The 21,379-nt window shown below is 45.9% G+C and overlaps 1 protein-coding gene and 1 pseudogene across 1 annotated transcript; both read right to left on the reverse strand.

The window, feature by feature from the left end:
- Window positions 1-5,153: 5,153 nt before the first annotated feature.
- LOC149997065 (large ribosomal subunit protein bL36m-like) lies at window positions 5,154-5,851 on the reverse strand (annotated as a pseudogene).
- A 206-nt stretch (window positions 5,852-6,057) lies between these two features.
- On the reverse strand, window positions 6,058-16,488 carry LOC149997066 (protein FAM118B-like). The gene is made up of 3 exons (XM_090292502.1): window positions 16,476-16,488; window positions 15,670-15,848; window positions 6,058-6,460 (listed from the first exon to the last, which is right to left on the reverse strand). Exons 1-3 carry the CDS (start codon window positions 16,486-16,488, stop codon window positions 6,257-6,259), a joined length of 396 nt encoding a protein of 131 aa, XP_090148628.1. The 3' UTR covers window positions 6,058-6,256.
- Between the last annotated feature and the right edge of the window lie 4,891 nt (window positions 16,489-21,379).

Genomic DNA, 21,379 nt, shown 5'->3' on the forward strand with positions numbered 1-21,379 from the left:
ATTTTCACTCAATTTTTCAAGTTCTAGTTCATCTTCTTCGCTCTCTGGTAAACCAACGATTCTTATGTTGGGCCTTTTATAGCTGTCCCAGAGGTTTCTGATCCTCTGATTGTTGCTTCCCATTTCCTCTCGGTGCATTGGTTGACTGCTTGTTCCTTCTCCATATTCCAGTTTGTTGAAATGAACTCTGGATTTTTTTTCCTCACCATCTGTCTCGTATGTGGTTTTGTTCCTTTCGTTATGAATGTTTTTCGCTTCTTTCTCATCTTTTTCCAGATCTTTTGTTAATTCTGTAAGCCACCTGATAACAATGGCCCTGAACTGAGCCTCTGACAGGTTTCTTATTTGTTCATCTGTCAGATTCCTCATCTGTTGCCTGGTGAGCTGTGCCACCGGGATTTCTATAGTTGTCTGCCTCATTTTGACAGATGCGTTTTGTTTTCTTGGGCCGGCTATAGGGGGCAGTGCCTGTGTACTCGTCACAACCCAGCGACCGGCGCCTGTCCGCGACCTATTTCGCAGCCCTGTGGCGCTTTCTTTGGGGGCGGGGGTCAAAGATGGATTCACACAGTTATTCCGCTAGGAGACCGGGATCCGTCCTCCCGCCCCCCTGGGCCTCACTGTTCAAGGCGATGTGGTGGCTGCTTTCCTCAGCGTTGGGGTCGTGAGCTGCCGGGGGTTCGACTGCAGCCGGGATTGTCCTCCTTGCTGCTGGGATTGCTCTCCCTGCCGCTGTCCCTGGTGCAACCGCAAACAGCACCGCCCCCTTTCGCTCCCCTTACCTGCCCAAAGGGCACCGCTGGTTTATAACTTAATACGTTGGGCTTCCGTGTAGTTTTATTTTCTGGAATTTCTAGTTATCCTTTGTTTTGAAGTAGTTGTATTCCTCTCTAGTTGTAGAGGGAGACCGAGCGCGTCAGTCTAAGCCTCCATCTTGGCCGGAAGTCTCGGATCTTATTTTAAATCTTCATGGCACTTATCGATTATGGCTATAATTGATTTGACTCCTGATTCACATCTGGCCCCTCCCCTCTCTGTCTCCCCAGGTGTCTTCTGATTGTGAAATATGGTTCTGATGTGGGGGTTCCTCCCTCTTCCTGCCTGAACAGTTGGGCTTCATTTTAGTAAATGGCTCAGAAGCATTCCATGTGGTCCCGCCTAGAGAAGACAGAGCCCTTGCCTCCACTTCCTGCCAAACAGATCCCATTCTTACTGTGATATGTCTCACCTCCAATGACACAAAGTGGCTCTCATTGTCTGGACCAGAGTAGTGACCCTTCGTCCACCTAGAGAGATATGTAGTGTGATCGTAGGTTGCTGTGTGGAAACTCCCTACACTTGTGGCTGGAACTGTGAGGGGTGCGGATTGGGGAGGGCAGGAGTCCTGAGCACCATCACCTGCCCAGGATCTGACATGTGTCCTGCATCCACCAGGGGATGCTGTGGCTTAAGCACCTGCTGGGTGCTTTCCAGTTCTCAGCTGTTTCCCCTGCCCCTTGCAGGTCTTCTGTGTGCTCACAGGGGAAAATAACATCCTCCCTCCTTCAGTCCCTCTTTTTTGCGGGTAGAGCCAAGGCTAAATTTGAAGGAGGGGCTTGTACAGCCTCCACAAAGGGGAAGATTTGCATGAAGCCCTCCCACCCTCAGGATTAGGGGACATAATAAGAAGGGTTGGTGGGTTTAGGCCTGTCTGTGGGGCTCAGGAAGCAGAGTCTGGGGGTGTCTCCACCATGGATTGGGCTCCACTTCTCCTCACTCTCCTGGCTCACAGCACAGGTGGTGACCGAAGGGAATTCCTGGAGGGCACCTGTTTATCACCTGGGATGATGACCTCTTCCTTCTCCCTAGGAACAGGGTCTGTCCTCTCCTCACTGATCTCTGTGTCACTCCATTCTTGCAGGGTCTTGGGCTGAGGTTGTGATGACTCAGCCCCACTCTGTGTCGGGGTCTGTGGGACAGAAAGCCACCATCTCCTGCACCCGCTGCAGCGGCAACATTGGGGATAACTATGTGTACTGGTACCAGCAGCACCCGGGCAGTGTGCCCACCCTTATGATCTATAATTATGACCAAAGACCCTCCGGCGTTCCAGATAGGTTCTCTGGCTCTGTGGACAGGTCCTCCAACACTGCCTACCTGACCATCTCTGGGCTGCAGACTGATGATGAGGCCGACTACCACTGTCTGTCTGGTTATGACAACTATTAGCACAGTGATTCAGGCCCATGAGGAAGTGAGACCAAAACTCCCCAGAGCCTCCCTGGTCTGGGTCTGTGCTCATCCCATATGTACCAGGGAGAGTTCTCTTTCCTGTCTTCTGCTCCAATGCCAGAGTTTGAGTTTTCATGAGTTCCTTTATTTTCTTTGCGAAATGTAAAATTTTCCTTCCATGTCTTGATGAACCATCTCCTAATGCCTTTGCAATCCCTTCACAGAGGTGATTTAATTCAGACAGGGTTTCTGAGCCTGGATAATACTGACTATGGGAGCAGGGTCATTGTGGAGGGGCCTATTCTGTGCATGGGGAACATTTAGAAACATCTTTTGGGCCCCACACACCACAAGCCAGTAGCACCCTACTCTCTAAGTCACAACCAACAAAAATACCTCCAGACATTTACACATAACCCCTGGGGTGGGAAAATACCCCAGTTTGAGACCTGCTGGGTTAAAAGGACATGTTCTCAGCTATCAGGCAGCCTTTGGCTTTGAGTCCTGTTTATGCCAGTCAGCTGGATGGAGACTAGATGTGTTCTCTCTCTGTGCTTCTGTGTTCCCATCTGTATACAAAAGAGTTACACAGACTCACATGAGGTCAGAGAGCCTGTGACCCAGTCATGTGGAATCTCCTCTGAACAAAGTGCAGTGAAATCTATTGCCAAAGTATGCGTACAGTTATAGGTTGAAATTTTACACAATACAGGTAACACTATATCATATCTACCTTCATTTATTTTCTTAGGGAATATTTTTCAAGCATGAGATGCAAAGATGAATAAACACATGACAAGGTCTGGTGCCCCTGGAGAATGCACTTTTGTGTGGGTCCCAGAGAAGAGACAGGAGCAGCAGGTGGGTGAGGAGCAAACGCTGAGGACAGAAGACAGGACGACCTCCATGAACAAATGACCTGCCAAGTGCAAAGTGGTTGTTTGAATGCCTGCTCACATTTCACTTAAATAACAGCCTGTAAGATCATCAATTGTCACAGGAGACTAATACACAGCTCAAAATCCACCATCTGACCAATGAAATGTAGTATTCAACTTCCATCAGAACAGCCTCACTCTGAGAAATCGCCTGGAGACCAATGTGGGAGCAAACAATGCATTTATTGAGGGCTGGAGGGGAAAGACTGTTCCCAGACCGACTTGAGGGCCCATAGGAGCAAGGGAATGGGGACCCCCAGTCCTCCACATGAGCCCAAAGGAGTCACACCGAGGTCCTTTGCAGGCACGTTTTTAAGCTTGCAAGCCGCAGCAGCTGTGGCACCAGATGTCTTGCAGTGAATAATTTCAGGATACATAGCAATATCCCTGATGCTTGAGACAACTGCAGTTGTAGAAAACACGAGTGTAGGATCACGCTATGCGATTTTACACAGGGCTATTTTTTCTTGATGAGTTAAAAAAAAAAAAAGTGAAAGAGGGTTTGAATCAAAGGTGAAAGACCACAAAAGTAGGTAGAGGTTGAAAAGCAAAAGTTTTTTGTCTTTTTTTTTTTTGAGCAAGTATCACTCAATTCATTGGAACTTCAATTACAAAATATTTAATCCAATGTGGGAACTTGTGAAGAAAGACTCCACCATCCAGTTTATAATGTTCATTTCAAAATGTTCTCTTCAATCAGACATTGAATGGTAAAAGACAGGTCAACATTAGCCTAACACACCAGGGGCCCCCTATCTTGCTAGTTATACATTATCAAAATTTTATATCTGATTTTGAAAAGAAAAATACCATTGAAGACATATTTCTATGTAACTTTCAAAAAAGTGGACTGACTTGAATGCCAGACTTTTTGAATTCAGAAGGTGCTGTGAACATGGTTTCAGATGGAGTTAGGGACACACAGTAACCGTCAGTACCTTGGTGGTTGCTAATTCTGAAATAATACTCAGGGAGCTCTTCTTGGTTTGGGCAAAGGGCTACAGGGTATGAAGGTGATATTGTTAATAGTATGGACTGAGCTGCTGGGCGATCCTACTGGGTGAGAGACAGATGACGAAGTGGAGGAGTAGGAAAGAAATAAAACAGAGATTTCGTATGATTTTCTCTTACATGTGGGGAATTAAAAAGCCTGCAATTATTCATCATGTAAAAATTATTGGAATTGTCACAGTACCTTCCATTTAAACACAGGTGCACCTGGTTGCTTGGCAGGACGTAGATTTTTTGCCAGTGTGTTCTGAATGATCATGGGGATCCTGCTCAGAGGTGGATTAAGGTTGACTGAGGCCCTGGGAGCAGAAGAAAATATTGGGCCCCTTAAAAAAACAAAACTTGGTGTCATTAGAAAAAAGTGTAAAGTTGGGGTTTTGCGGGACCCTTTGGAAGTTGGGGCCCATGGCCGTTAAATCTGCCTCTGGTCCTTCTTCGTTGTAGTTTCTGGACCCAGGGGACACAATTAATTACTAACACTCTCTAAAATGTACTCTGTAAAAACAGATATGTCATGACTCAGTTTATTAGTGAGAAGGGCTCACCCCCGTCTCTGGACAGCAGTTGGACTGTGTTGGCTGATACTTGATCACCATGCTCCTCCTTCTGGATTCATAGGACTTCTATAAAGACTCACTCACCATAAACCTATGTATGGGACCATTTTCTTTAACCACACCCTCTTGCTTATTTTGGACTCAGAATTAGAGTAGCTATAGTGACAAGAGCCATTAAAAAAAAAAAAAATTCAGCCAGTGATTTGTTCCAGAATACATACCAATATCCCTGATGCTTGAGACATCGGTGACTGTAGTAGAGAAAACACTGTGTGGGTCAGAAAAAAGCTGTGCACTTTTACAAGTTTTTCTTTTTCTCTTCTTTTTAAAAAAGAAAACAGAGCGTGTACATTTTATTTTCCTTGTCCATAAGGTAACACCATTTCCCAAGGAAATGGCATAATCTTTCTTGCATGTTATTTCACATCCAAAGGAGTTATATCTGCCCCTGCTTGTGCTTTGGGTTCATTTTGCACCAGTTGAACCACCGCCCATGTCTCTTTACCCGCTAACCGTCCCAGCAATGCTGCCTGATGACGCCCTTGGTCTTGAACCCCAGAGCAGGCTGCAGGCAGGGAAGGGGCCACAGGAAAGAGGGAGTCCACCGGTGCGCTGGGCTTCGCACCTGCTGGGACTGCAACATGCAGGGGACCCAGCAGGAACTTGGAGAGCATGTGGAGTGTTGATAGCCAATGACTCGGCTGTAGGAGAGGGTTCACAGCAGAAACCACCATTTTCCTTATAAAAACAGTGGCCACATTGTGGCTGAATCTCGAAGAACGGCCCTGGCCTGCACCACCACCACCGCATCTGCTCAGTGGGGCAGGGATGCCACCCACCTTTTTTCTTTTTTTTTTAAACGAACAAATTTTTAATACAGCTCAGGTAAATAAAATACTGTACACTGTAAAAGGTCTAGAAACTGGAGCTTCAAGTCTCGTTTTAAAACACAGCCATTAAGTGTCACTGCAAAACCAAGTGGAGTATAAAACTGTCACCAGGGCCATGGTGAGTCCCTGGCAGCTACATCCCAAGGCCTTTGTGCTGAGCAGCAGCCCCCTCAGTGGGTATCACACTGATGTGCGGCGAGGACACAACCTGGGTCCAGCCTCGGGGTGGGGAAGGGGGCTGCATCGGGGTCCTGCTGGTGCTCAGGTATTCTCAAACGAACTGGCTGCATAAGGCCAAGAATTGGGGAAAAAACAAAGGCCAAAAACTGGAAAAAAAACAAAGGCCGGAGGAAGGATTAAGTTGGAACCTCCCCTCCCCCTTCTACTGTCCAAAGCCCCAGCCTTCAGCTTCTGCGTCTGGTTCTTCCTAGGAGCTGTACTTGGGTTCCTGTAAGTTTACTGTGAAACGCTGTCCACGATAGTGTCTTTGAGCTTGGTCTAACGGTGGTGACTTCTGTGGCCCTCATGGACTGGGGTCTGATCAGTCCCTCGTGCAGAGCTCACAGGTCAGCCGCTTGAAATATTCTAGAATATCAGCATATTTATTTCCATAGGGGAGGACGATAATCCCTTTGCCCTGCATGTTTTCTCAAAGCATCCTGAACTCATTCACAACTCCTTTTTGAACCAGCATGTAAAGTTTTATGTCACATTTATGATGCTTAACAGCCTCCAGGAAAAGGGCTTGGAAGGTGCGGTCATTGACAGTCTGGCCACAGCCCAGGAAGACAAATGACTTGTTTTCGTAGAGTTTCTGCATCTCTCTCATAAACTCAGCCTTCCCGAGCACATTCTGATAGGCCGTGGAACATAGGATGCTGCTGCGAGGGTTGGTGCAGACATTTTACACTATGCAAGGCAGACAGACTTTAAATGGCCAAAATGTGCTTACTTCAGCTATAATTTTAACAATTGCATGTGTAAGAATTGGGAGCTGTGTCAGGTAGTATTTGAAAAAATGGTCCAGTGTGCTGTGCAGTAAAAAACAAAACAAAACAAAACAAACAAAAAACACACACAGGACGTCTTCAGTTCATTTATATAAAACCCTGCTCCCACACACTCTCAGGTAGTTTATATTTTTCCACGGAATACTAATAATCTCTTGTCCTTGTCACTGATTCAGGCTTCCTTGGAACAATCAAGACCACCTGCCTACATTTGGACAAGAAATGCAGGCAAATGCCTGAGTCAGGAAAAAATTCTCAAAATTGCCCAGCCTCCTTCTTATTTTCCTTCAACCAAAGCCTCTCTGATGTCCCTGGGGGGAAACAAACACTCAGGCAACCCCTTCTCCCCTTTGCCATGCACACAGACAGATATTCAGGGTCAGATCTTTTGCCAGAGTCCTTCCCAGGACCAGGGGACCAAACCAGTGACCAACAGTCTGCCTGGCTCTCAAATGGTCTCAGAACCCACAACATTCCAAACCAACTGTCATATGAAGATTCTGCCAAGAATCAGCACTTATTTCAACTGACCGGCGTTACTGGATGAGCAGTAATGCCACAAACTGGGAAAGCAGCCAGCTGGACTGGAGCTTCGGTGGCTTAAGGAATGAAGTCTGTAGGCCCTGGTATATGGCCGACTCATGATATCAGCTACTTTCTGTTCAGCCTTCAATGAGACCTGATGAACCTGGCGGTGGCTGTACTAGCACTTGACTTTTAAATGTAATTTTTTTCAAATTTACAGCAAGTATATTCTGACTGCTGCTGGAACCATTCTTCATTGGCTCTTTCTAGAAACTTATTACACAGCAGGACAGATGTTATCACTAACAAGCTCCAAAATCTACTCTGTAAAAACAAGAGACATCAGGAGAAAATTTATTAGAGGGGGGGGGGCTCACTTGCTCCTTTTCCAGACACCAGGGAGGCAGTGATGACTCCCACCAGATCACCCTGTTCTTTCCTCTGGGTTTATAGGAATGCCCTAGAGACCTGCTGGTCTTTCTAAACCTTCATATTAAAATAAATGTTCTTGTCTGGCCATGGCTGGTGTGGCTTTGTTGGTTGTGCTGATCTTTAAACAAAGGATCCAGCCTGCTGTGCAGTGAAAAAACAACAGTGCCAATGATCTAGGTGTCTTTGGTTTATTTATATAAAACTATGCTCACATATACTCTCATGTATTTTCTCTTTCTCTACCAAAGAGCCAATAATCTGTCATCCTTGTCTCTGGTTCAGACTCTCTGGGACAATCAAGGTCACCCGTCTAACATTGGGAAAAGAAAGGCAGCCAAAGACCTGAGTTGGGAAAAGATTCTCAAACCTGGCCAGCCTCCTTCCTGCTCATTTTTCTCCAACCAAAGTCTCTCTGAGGTCCCTTGGGAAAACCAAGCATGTTGCCACTCTCTCTTTGTCTTCCGCTTTCTCTCTCTCTCTCACAGACACACATATTCAGGGTCTGATCTTTTTCTCTGAGTCTTTTTAATGAGCAGGGTGTTACAGAAACAGGGGAGTCCAAAAACAAACCCCAGAGTTTGCGGCTGGGAGATAGGGAAAAGGAAGCAGCTTTCAGGATGCCCTTGCATGCCTGGAGCTAGTGGCTGGAAACATTGCTGCAAAGATCCGCTTTACTTCCAAGGCTCTGGTCTGGGAGGGGTGTTGGACTGTGGGCTGGTAAGGAAGAAGCAGACAAAGCCTACGTAGGGTTCTGTGAATGGTCAGGACTATTTGCAACACCCACTGCGTGAGAGGACTCAGTGAGGGAGAGAGAGGAGGCAGTGAGGAAGAGAGAAGCAGCTGCCTACATATTTTGGGGTGGCTCTGGCTCTAGGAGGCTCTCTCTCAGGCTCTCTCTCTCTCTGGCCCTCATGCCCTCACTCTCTGGCTCTTGTGGGCTCCCTCCATGTGGCTTGGAGAAGGGGTCTCCAGGCTGCTTAAGGAAGAAGCTCTTGCCTGGCGGTTTTGAGAAGGAGAGGAGATCCAAGCGGTTTGTAGGAAGAAGGCAGTTTGCAAGGAGGCTGAGAATCGAGGCGGTCCTGCATTGAGAGCTGGAGGGCTCCACAGCACAGAAAGGACCTCCCCAATCAGAACTGAGTGATTGGCAGCTACTGGTAAAGCTGAACTGTACCTAGGAAGTAGGGAAACGGTGTTTCTGACTTTCCTAAGGCTGGCCAGGTCTGGGAGGGGAAGGCAGGACTATGTGTAAATAAACAATTCTTTTTCTTTTCACCAAACTCTGGTATTAAGAATTATAATTCTGGCGGCAGGCAATCGGGCCCCGAACTAAACAGCCCGTGGGTTCTGTTTCAATCGGAGCAGCCCAGGGGTTCTGTTACAAGAGTACCTCACTATTGACTAGCAGTCTGCTTGGCTCTCAAACTGTCTCAGAACCCAGAACATTCTAAACCAACTGTCACATGATAGCTCTGCCGATAATCAGCAGTTATTTCAACAGACCAGCCCTGGAAGAGCAGTTAATGCAACAAACCGGGGAAGTGGCCAGCTGGGCTGGAGGTTTGGTGGGTTAATGTATCGAGTCTGTAGGTCCTGTTACGTGGATGGCTCATGATCGCTGAGCTATTAATACTTTCTGTGTAGCCTTAACAGAGACCTGATAAAGCTGGCTTTTAAATGAAACTTTTGATCAGCGGCTGTAGCAATACTGTTTGACTAAGTAAAATGATTTTCCACATGTAAATGAAAAAGATGGCTTTGCCTTTTCTGTTTTCTCTTACATATGAGGCATTAAATAGCTACCATTATTAATTTTGAATCATCTAAAAATATAATTTCCACAGTAACTTCATGTGAATAATTTGTATTTAGCAGGATGTAATTTTTTCAAACTTACTGCAAGTATATTCTGACTGCCCCTGGGAACCATTCTTCATTGGACCTTTCTAGAAACTTATTACACAGCAGAACAGATTTTTAACATTACTAACACACTCTTAAAATATACTCCATAAAAACAGACACCAGGAAGAAAGTTTATTAGGGAGAAGGGCTCACTCGCCCCTTTTCTGGACACTAGGGAGGCCGTGATGGCTCACACCAGATCACCCTGCTCTTTCCTAGACAACGTTTTCTCTTGTCATACAGAGCCCTATCCTAATTTCAGGACCCAGAATTATGGTGGCTCTAGAGACAACAGCCAACACATATTTTTACTCAGCCAGTGAGTAATTCCCCAGTACACACCACTATCCTTGATGCTTCAGGTATCTGCAGTTGTAGAAACGAAAACACTATGAGAGTCAGATTCAGATCAAGCTGTGGAAATTTATAAGGGTATTTTTTATACTCTGATAAGTTTTGTTTTTTTTTTTAAAGATGGAAATCAGGTATTGACTCACAGATCAAAGACTCCAAAAGCAAGTGTAGAGAAAACTAGTTAAAAGGCAAGAGCTTTTCCTGGAGCATGTATCTGTCAAGTACATTGGACTTCCAATTATAAAATACATACTTAATCCAAGCAGAGAAATTAGTCTTGAGAAAAAGAACTCACTATCTAATTTATAATGGACGCTGCCATTTCAAGATGTTTTCTATCAGTTGTCAAATAATGAAAGATTCACAGTAAATTCCAAGCCAGCAGATTACAGTGCTGTGTATATCATGTTTATGATTCTCTTCAGACACCTTGTATGTATACCTGAATTGGATCTAAAAGTAAAAACAAAAACAAAACACCAGGAAAGTAAAAATTCTATATGATATAAAGGAGGCCCTACGTGAACGGCAGTGCTTTCTATTTCAGAAGTTGCCTCCAACAGGGTCTCAGAGCGTAGGTAGTAAAGACATCTGCCCTGGGTACCAATGTTGGAGGAGCTAGCAGAACACAGGAAAATAGTACAGGGGGCTGCTAATTATGAATCACCCAGGGAGCTTTGCTGGGTGTGGTCAGGAGCTGGAGGGTATGGAAGCAGTTTAAGGAGTTTGGACTGTGCTGCTGCTGGACAAGTCTACTGGTGAAATAAAGATGGCAAAGGAGAGATGCAGGAACTAAAGGATACAAAGAGTCTGTACAGTTTTTGTCAGGCAGCCTTGCTCTGAGTTATCGCCTGGAGACCACTCTAGGGTTAAACAACAGGATTATAGAGGGAAAAAAGGGGGAGGGGGTGGAGGGAAGAGGAAACTCTGGGACCAACTTGAGGGCCCATCGGAGCAAGGGGAAGGGGGAAGGAGGGGAAGGGGGGAAGGAGTGAAAAGGGGGAAGGAGGGAAAGGGGGGAAGGAATGAAAAGGGGGAAGGAGGGAAAGGGGGGAAGGAATGAAAAGGGGGAAGGAGGGAAAAGGGAAAAGGGGAAGGAGTGAATGGGGAATGGAGACTCCGGGTCACTCATGTGGGCCCGTAGAAATCCCTGCCTGGTCTTCTGCAGGCGCCTTTTTTATACTTGCCAAACACACATTTCAGTGAGGGTGAATTTGCTTGTCAAAATATTCAGTAGGTTATTTATATCTTTTTGCTTTTCCCCCATCAGGTTAGTTAACATATTGAGCTAGGTCCTTTAACATTTCCTGTGGGAAGGGCTAGGACCAGGTTGATTTGCATAAGGTTCATTTGCCCGTGTCAAAAGTCCAGGTGGGCATTCTAGCTTCCTCCATGTTCTGACGTTTTTCTCTTGGGAAATTGAATAACCTACAATTATTCGCCATGAATCAAACGCATACTTACATTTTCACAGTAACTTCAATCTAAAAGCAGGCAGGGGGTCATCTGTTGCTTGGTAGAGCATTCATTTCTCCAATCCATTGCTAGTGTATCCTGACTGCTGCTGGGAATCCTTCCCCATTGGTCCCATCTGGCATGATCATACCCAGAAAGATTTCATTATCACTAATGGTCACCAAAATATACTCTGTCGAAATGCAGACATCAGAAAGAAAGTTACTTGAGGAAGGGTATCACTGCTTCCTCTGGACACCAGTGGGGCTGAGCTGGCTGACACCAGATCACCCTGTTCCTTCTGGATTCATAGCAATTTCCTAGAGACTTACTCATCCTAGAACTACACACATGAGTTCAGTTTCTCTCACCACACTCCCATGCTCATTTTAATTTCAGTATCCAGGATGAGGGTGGCTACATAGACAAAAGCCAACACCTTTTTAAATTCACTCAGTGAATAATTTCAGGATACATAGCAATATCCCTGATGCTTGAGACAACTGCAGTTGTAGAAAACACTTGAGTGTAGGATCACATTGTGCGATTTTACACAGGGCTATTTTTTCTTGATGAGTTAAAAAAAAAAGTGAAAGAGGGTTTGAATCAAAGGTGAAAGACCACAAAAGTAGGTAGAGGTGAACTCTGTTGAAAAGCAGAAGTTTTTTGTCTTTTTTTTTTTGAGCAAGTATCACTCAATTCATTGGAACTTCAATTACAAAATATTTAATCCAATGTGGGAACTTGTGAAGAAAGACTCCACCATCCAGTTTATAATGTTCATTTCAAAATGTTCTCTTCAATCAGATATTGAATGGTAAAAGACAGGTCAACATTAACCTAACACACCAGGGGCCCCCTATCTTGCTAGTTATACATTATCAAAATTTTATATCTGATTTTGAAAAGAAAAATACCATTGAAGACATATTTCTATGTAACTTTCAAAAAAGTGGACTGACTTGAATGCCAGACTTTTTGAATTCAGAAGGTGCTGTGAACATGGTTTCAGATGGAGTTAGGGACACACAGTAACCGTCAGTACCTTGGTGGTTGCTAATTCTGAAATAATACTCAGGGAGCTCTTCTTGGTTTGGGCAAAGGGCTACAGGGTATGAAGGTGATATTGTTAATAGTATGGACTGAGCTGCTGGGCGATCCTACTGGGTGAGAGACAGATGACGAAGTGGAGGAGTAGGAAAGAAATAAAACAGAGATTTCGTATGATTTTCTCTTACATGTGGGGAATTAAAAAGCCTGCAATTATTCATCATGTAAAAATTATTGGAATTGTCACAGTACCTTCCATTTAAACACAGGTGCACCTGGTTGCTTGGCAGGACGTAGATTTTTTGCCAGTGTGTTCTGAATGATCATGGGGATCCTGCTCAGAGGTGGATTAAGGTTGACTGAGGCCCTGGGAGCAGAAGAAAATATTGGGCCCCTTAAAAAAACAAAACTTGGTGTCATTAGAAAAAAGTGTAAAGTTGGGGTTTTGCGGGACCCTTTGGAAGTTGGGGCCCATGGCCGTTAAATTTGCCTCTGGTCCTTCTTCGTTGTAGTTTCTGGACCCAGGGGACACAATTAATTACTAACACTCTCTAAAATGTACTCTGTAAAAACAGATATGTCATGACTCAGTTTATTAGTGAGAAGGGCTCACCCCCGTCTCTGGACAGCAGTTGGACTGTGTTGGCTGATACTTGATCACCATGCTCCTCCTTCTGGATTCATAGGACTTCTATAAAGACTCACTCACCATAAACCTATGTATGGGACCATTTTCTTTAACCACACCCACTTGCTTATTTCGAACTCAGAATTAGAGTGGCTATAGTGACAAGAGCCATTAAAAAAAAAAAATTCGCCCTGGCTGCTGTGGCTCAGTGGATAGAGCGTTGGCCTGTGAGCCAAGTGTCGCTGGTTCGATTCCCAGTCAGGGCACATGATTAGGTTGCACGTCAGATCCCCAGTTGGGGGCGCGAGTGAGAGGCAACCACACAGTGATGTTTCTCTCCCTCTCTTTCTCCTTTCTCCTCTCTCTAAAAAATAAATAAACAAACAAACAAATAAATAAATTGTTTTAAAAAAAAAATTCAGCCAATGAGTTGTTCCAGAATACATACCAATATCCCTGATGCTTGAGACATCAGTAACTGTAGTAGAGAAAACACTGTGAAGGGTCAGAAAAAAGCTGTGCACTTTTACAAGTTTTTCTTTTTCTCTTCTTTTTAAAAAAGAAAACAGCGTGTACATTTTATTTTCCTTGTCCATAAGGTAACACCATTTCCCAAGGAAATGGCATAATCTTTCTTACATGTTATTTCACATCCAAAGGAGTTATATCTGCCCCTGCTTGTGCTTTGGGTTCATTTTGCACTAGGTGAACCACCGCCCGTGTCTCTTTACCCGCTAACCGTCCCAGCAATGCTGCCTGATGACGCCCTTGGTCTTGATCCCCAGAGCAGGCTGCAGGCAGGGAAGGGGCCGCAGGAAAGAGGGAGTCCACCGGTGCGCTGGGCTTCGCACCTGCTGGGACTGCAACATGCAGGGGACCCAGCAGGAACTTGGAGAGCATGTGGAGTGTTGATAGCCAATGACTCGGCTGTAGGAGAGGGTTCACAGCAGAAACCACCATTTTCCTTATAAAAACAGTGGCCACATTGTGGCTGAATCTCGAAGAACGGCCCTGGCCTGCACCACCACCACCGCATCTGCTCAGTGGGGCAGGGATGCCACGCACCTTTTTTCTTTTTTTTTTAAACGAACAAATTTTTAATACAGCTCAGGTAAATAAAATACTGTACACTGTAAAAGGTCTAGAAACTGGAGCTTCAAGTCTCGTTTTAAAACACAGCCATTAAGTGTCACTGCAAAACCAAGTGGAGTATAAAACTGTCACCAGGGCCACGGTGAGTCCCTGGCAGCTACATCCCAAGGCCTTTGTGCTGAGCAGCAGCCCCCTCAGTGGGTATCACACTGATGTGCGGCGAGGACACAACCTGTGTCCAGCCTCGGGGTGGGGAAGGGGGCTGCATCGGGGTCCTGCTGGTGCTCAGGTAGTCTCAAACGAACTCGCTGCATAAGGCCAAGAATTGGGGGAAAAAACAAAGGCCAAGAACTGGGGAAAAAACAAAGACCAAAAACTGGGGAAAAAGCAAAGGCCAAGAACTGGCCGCACGAAGGATTAAGTTGGAACCTCCCCTCCCCCTTCTACTGTCCAAAGCCCCAGCCTTCAGCTTCTGCGTCTGGTTCTTCCTAGGAGCTGTACTTGGGTTCTTGTAAGTTTACTGTGAAACGCTGTCCACGATAGTGTCTTTGAGCTTGGTCTAACGGTGGTGACTTCTGTGGCCCTCATGGACTGGGGTCTGATCAGTCCCTTGTGCAGAGCTCACAAGTCAGACGCTTGAAATATTCTAGAAGATCAGCATATTTATTTCCATAGGGGAGGACGATAATCCCTTTGCCCCGCATGTTTTCTTGAAGCATCCTGAACTCATTCACAACTCCTTTTTGAACCAGCATGTAAAGTTTTACATCACATATATGATGCTTAACAGCCTCCAGGAAAAGGGCTTGGAAGGTGCGGTCATTGACAGTCTGGCCACAGCCCAGGAAGACAAATGACTTGTTTTCGTAGAGTTTCTGAATCTCTCTCATTAACTCAGCATTCCCGAGCACATTCTGATAGGACGTGGAACATAGGACGCTGCTGCGAGGGTTGGTGTACACCCCACAGAGTTGGAACACGCTCCGCTTCTGCTTTTCCTGCTACTACTCTAGCACCTTTTGGTCAACAGTGAGGTCAAGGGATTCAAGTTGTTTTCCCTGACCTGTGATGTCCAGGGTCTTCACACTTTGACCCCAATTCACGAAATACTGCACATAAACAGCTCCAGGGCTTCTGGTTCTCAAGCCAAGACCAGGGGAGTGGACATGGTGCTACGGGTAAGGGATGCATAAGCTCAACTGCACATAGAAACTGGGCGGGACCCTGGGAAGTGGCCTGGGCAGCATCCGGGGAGGGCCTTCCCCAGCCGCCCCTGGGCCCTGTTTGTGGAGACCCCTCCGCAGCCACAGTCACTCAAACTTGCACTGGACCTTGGTGGTGGTTTCAGACACTTGACCCCTGACTTCTGGAGATAAGAGTTATTATCTCACTTGACCATCTCCTCGCCGACCTTTTGAGGGGAGCTCTGCCATGACAGTGACCGGCAGCCAATGCTGCTTCTTCTGATTCGTTGACCTTCTGCTCTTAAGTTAAGGCTGGCCCTGTGTCTGCACAGTCTCCTCTCTGAGGGAAATGAGCGTTGCGAGGGTTGGCGTGGACCCCACGGAGGTGGAACACGCCCCGCTTCTGCTTTTCCTGCTACTACTCCAGCACCTTTTCGTCAACAGTGAGGTCAAGGGATTCAAGTTGTTTTCCCTGACCTGTGATGTGCACTTCAAGGACATTATCAAAATCTGTAGTCAGAACCAGGGCTCCATTTTCCACGAGGTCAAAATCTGACTGAAGCAGCTGTTTTCCAGGGTCTTCAATCCTTGACCCCAATTCACGAAATACTGCACATAAGCAGCTCCAGGGCTTCTGGTTCTCAGGCCAAGACCAGGGGAGTGGACATGGTGCTACAGGTCAGGGATGCATAAGCTCAACTGCACATAGAAACTGGGCGGGACCCTGGGAAGTGGCCTGGGCAGCATCCGGGGAGGGCCTTCCCCAGCCGCCCCTGGGCCCTGTTTGTGGAGACCCCTCCGCAGCCACAGTCACTCAAACTTGCACTGGACCTTGGTGGTGGTTTCAGACACTTGACCCCTGACTTCTGGAGATAAGAGTTATTATCTCACTTGACCATCTCCTCGCCGACCTTTTGAGGGGAACTCTGCCATGACAGTGACCAGCAGCCAATGCTGCTTCTTCTGATTCGTTGACCTTCTGCTCTTAAGTTAAGGCTGGCCCTGTGTCAGCACAGTCTCCTCTCTGAGGGAAATGAGTGTCACCTCCAGGGATCAGGAAAGGCCTCAGGCAGAGTGTGCCACTCCACACTATGCATCCACACTCCCAGCCAGTGTTGATCTGTGGTGTGAACATGACCGACCCATGAGGGTTCTGACCCCTTCTCTGCCTGCTCTTGCTCACGGCAGGCCCTCCCCTTAGGAACTTCTCCCCCTTCATATAAAACACACACTCACGAGTTGGGGACATGGTGATGCCCAGGTGGGATCAGAGTGGTGGCCTGATATGAAATAAACCACCCTGGGCCTCCCTGTGTCTCCTTTGGGTCTCTGTGAGAAAAAGGCCAGAGGTTCTCAGCGTGAGAGCAGACCCAAAGCCAGCAACGTCTAGAGGATATCACTGTAAGCTCTTCTGAGGCCACGGCCTGGCAACCTGGGGCAGCAACAAGAAAATATCCTTTCCGTGTAAATGTTTCCAGTCAAGTAGGCTATGTTGGGGCTTCTCTAGAATATGGTTGCCTGGTTATTAGTGTAGAAATGAGGTCACTGTCTGGGGTCCTCTGCCTGGTCTTCCTCCCCAGTCGACATCTACCCAGTGCCCCTCTGGTATGTTGGTGCACATGCTGACCCCAACACCATAACAGTTATTCTATAACTGTCCGTGAGCAGCATCTGATGACGTTAAGGGCTCAGTTTATTTCTTGCTCTTTCTTTGATGTCGTTTCCCCCTGCCCTTAGGAAACCCCTGGGACTCTGGGACAGCCTTCTCAGGATCACACTGTTGAGGGACGCCCCTCAGTCCCAATCCCAGCACCATCCTTCATGCTTCACAGTGAAAAGCTCACATGCAAAATCCAAAAGTGTATCTTCAAAAGTGTTTTCAAAGTCTCATTCTTCTTAGCATCTCTCCCTTCAGGCCTTCGCAGCATGTCTCAAACCCATGTGCTTGCTCCCTGTAGCCTTGGAAAGTGGGCATGTGCCTCCCTGGTTGAAAGATAGTAATTTCAATAATTAGAAATCAATGACCGCTCTGCTCCTGCAAAGAGAAGGCTCTTTTTCCATGAGGTCTTCTCCCCACTAAGGCTGTGCTGATAAGGCCGGGTCCAATTACCTTTCCCGAGTCAGCCCACAGCCGCACATTCACCAAAGGGGAGAAAGCAGAGGAAACTCGCGAAGCACACACTGGGTAAGAGATTTAGATAATTATCCATAGCTGAAAGCATAATAGAATTTGTAATGCAAGTGAAGAGATTTGGCAAAAAAGAATGCTAATGTCAGGTAATGGGGAATTCTATTTCAGACAAGTAGGTCAGTGGGGACAATATTTAGGCATCCTGACTTCTCGCTCTGGCCTCCTCACCTGGCTCCTCCCTCCAGCATCTTTTCCTATAATCTAAACTTCACCACATCACCCGAGAGAACACTTTCAACATCATGCCCCACTCTTTCTTTGAAGAAAGTGGCTGGAAGCCATTCATTGGCCTAAATCAAAACAGCCCACCAAAAAAGGAGGCTTTTCACAATGTAGCCTTTCTCCGTTTGCAGTCTCCCTTCTTATTTACCCAACAGGGTCTCACGTGTGACATTTCAGCAGCACCGAGCTATGTGCAGGTCCCCAGGCTCCACGCTGTTTGATGAAGCCACGTTCCTTTCTTTACTCCCTTAAAAGCACCGTTATCCAGCCTCGTGCTCAGAACAAAATTCTGGCTGCCATTGTTGACTCATCTTTCCTGTTCCCTTAGGCCCAATCCATCTGTAGGTTCTGGTGACAACCCCCTCCTCCATTTGTCACCATATTTCCTGTTAACACCCTCCTCCACACTCTTACCACTGGACAGGCTCCCTTTCTCTACTGCATAAACACCCACTCTCAGGGGTTTCCCCTTTTCCACTCATCCACCCTATAATCCACTGAGTTCTTAAAACTGGAAATCAGATCATATTATTGTTCTGCCTAAGACTTTCCAGTGGCTTCCCATTGTTCTTATACAGAAATATATATATATTTTGTTAACCACGTTTTACATCATTCACCTCTGCTCCCACCATTCGGCTCACTGGCCGTGTTTCGTGGCTCTCTTCCTTCATCACCAGAGTCAGCTGTGGCAGAGTCCAAGTCCTTGTTTTCTAAATCTTTGAGCACCATGAAGGTGGTGTCATGCGCTTCTCCATGAATTTGTTTGTATCTAGATTTCAAAATGCGTTTTTTAATTTTGTGGGGTAAACAGACGGTCACTTATGGTATATAATGCACAGGGCTGAGATCTGGTAATTTTTACTGTTACATTAAGCTTCCGAAAAAATGCTTAAAAGCATTTAGTTTTTTGAGAATCTGGGGGGAGTGGAAATGTGTATCCTTATTTCCTGCTCAGGTTATTCGCTAAGTAAAATGGCAGGCATTGCAGAGAGATTAAAAAAATGAGCTTTAAATGGAGGGAGACTGGAGCCTAAGTCCCTATGAACTCTTTAATAATATTAAATAACATGTGAGAGAAACAGAGATATTAAACTCACCACAGGGGTTCTAAAAATGGCTACTAAAAATGGGAACAATCAGCAACTGCCCAGGAACAATGAAAAATTAAACACACATGGTCCACAGTAATCTCTGTTACATGCATTCACTGTAGTGGTAATTTATAGATTTTGAATATTTACTAAAGTGTACTAGGTCTTCAAAACACTTATTTCATGCGATTAAACCTTAAAATAAACCCATAAATTTGATGCACATTTTATTCTCATCTTACAGCCAGTCAAGAAATAAGCTATAAAATAACAGAGCTGGAGCTGGATGCTGGCAGACTAAAACCAACCCATTATTCCTCAGCATTGTACCATGTATAAACACATTTCCTAACAAATCTAGGCATCATACAAACTTATTTTCTAACAAATATAGATGTCATGTAAGTGTGCACTATACATTTATACACTTTAAATATAGTCAGCAATTGTGGCTGAGCATGGCTAAAACTGAGATGGATTGTTTGTTCTATGAACGAAAGAAAATACATTTGCTACCCTTGTAGAATAAACACATTTCTCACTTTGGCAGGGAAAATGTTTTCTAATTTTTAATACTTACCTGTTTAGTGACTTTTTATGACAAGATTTGTCTCAGACACGCACAAGACAAAGAGGCCCACTGAAGCCAGAGACTCATTTTACATAGTTGTCCTTTTCCCACTTTATGCTATTTTATAGAAGGATAAACCTGTGACAAAAACAAAATAACTGAAGTTCTAGTTTGATTATTTAGTTCATTTCTGTGGCCATTCATTGGTTTCCCCAAACAAAATCAATCTTCTTGGCCTTATGTGAACCCATGCCATGCTTAATGACTATGAGTTAAAAAAATGCTAATAAATCAACTGTTTATTATCCACCAGAAAATGTTATCTCTGTGATCAAATATCTCTCTAAAGACTTTGCTCCTGGACTGACATGAGCCTTCATGGGGCCTTCCTGTGTGTACAGGCTTGACCCATCTCTGTAGGCTTACATGCTCTCCCCACTCCATCCCTGCTTACTCACTGCTTATATCTGACACTTTGGGATCCAAGTTTTCAGGACCAGTCTGGAGGATTTGAGCATGGTTCTTCTGCAGGTCAGTGCTGCATATGCTAAACTGCACGTAGAAACTGGATGGAACCCTGGGAAGTGACAGGGCAGGCAGCTGGGCAGGGGCCTATTCCCGGCTAAACCTAGACCCTGTTTCTGGAGACTTCTCAGGAATCATAATCACCTTGAGCCTGCGCTGACACTTGTTGGATATCTTGTGCACTTGTCTCTCACTCAGGGAGATGGAGTGGGTGTCCCCATGGACCATCTCACCGATGTCATGAATGGAGCTCTGCAATGAGAGTGACCATTGGCCCATCTGGAGGGATCAGAGTCCTGCCAGGCCGTTGTTGATGCTTCTTCTGCCCACTTCACATTCTGATTTCAGATCAGACCTAGCCCTGTTTCTGAACAGACCTGCGCTCAGGGGAAATGAGACTCATCTCCAGAGCTCAGGATACACCTCAGGCAGAGGGCACCATCCCACACTTCATATACCCCCAGCTAGCCTTGACTGGGGTTGGAACATGCTCAGCCCATTTGACTTCTGATCTTTCTAAGTCTGCTCTTCCTCAGGGTGGTCCTTCCTGGTGGGAACCTTTTCCCTCCCCTCGCCACAGTAAGGTTACATATGGCCACTTGGGTGGGATGACAGGGGTAGTCTGGCCTGAATGGGACCACCTGGGGCCTCCTTATGCTACATTTGGGTCCCTCTGAGAAAAAGGCTAGAGGTGTCTGGGGTGACACTTAGTGCAGGTTGTTACAGGTCACTTTACCTTCTTACCTCCAGCAGTCCTGCAGCCCTAAGCTCCAAGGTTGCAACAATAGAGGAACTTAGCCAAGGAAGCCAGACCTCTGTGGTTGCATGCTCAAGCCAAGCATAATGAACAGTTGACCAGAATGTACTACCCTTGTACAATGACCTAGAAACCCGTTTGTGTGTACAAAGTTGTTTGTTCAAACAAGTTCTTGCAACGGTTCCTGTACCTGCAAGAACAAGGATATAGTTTTCTCCTTTATAAGGACCCGGAAAGTGAGGTTCGGGGCTACTCATTTGAATCCCTGCGTGGAGTGAGAGTGGGTAGTCACTGGCCAGCTAATAAAGGCTCTTTGAATTCTAATTTGGTTGTCTCCGACCATTTGGTTCTCGTACTATGCTCCATAACATAGGTAGCTAGATATTAATAAAGAGAGCAGAGGGAATCAAACATTATTAAGCCTAATAAACTAAGGAGCTGAATCAGATAATGCCTGCTTCATTAGAAAGTTGCAGCATTCATAGGCACCCCAGGAGATCACAGCATTTCCCCGCCAAGGGGAATAACACCCCTCCCTCCCTCAATATAGGGAGGAAAGGCTGGCTTTCCAAGCTCCCCAAGGTACAACTGGTCCATTCTCCCACACTAAGGGGAGGGGGAATAAAACAGTAAAGGAGAAATTCCTCTGCTGGGTGCATGCCCAGTAGAAGCCAGGATGGCACAGGGGGTGGTCCTTCTACTATGAGGCATGTGCAGTAGGAACTAGGATGGTGACCATAAGGGGCAGAGCCTAGTCTGAAAGAAAGATAAGGTTGGGTA

This window comes from Furipterus horrens, unplaced genomic scaffold (genome assembly GCF_987537825.1).
Source record: "Furipterus horrens unplaced genomic scaffold, mFurHor1.1.pri manual_scaffold_11, whole genome shotgun sequence".
Taxonomy (NCBI): domain Eukaryota; kingdom Metazoa; phylum Chordata; class Mammalia; order Chiroptera; family Furipteridae; genus Furipterus; species Furipterus horrens.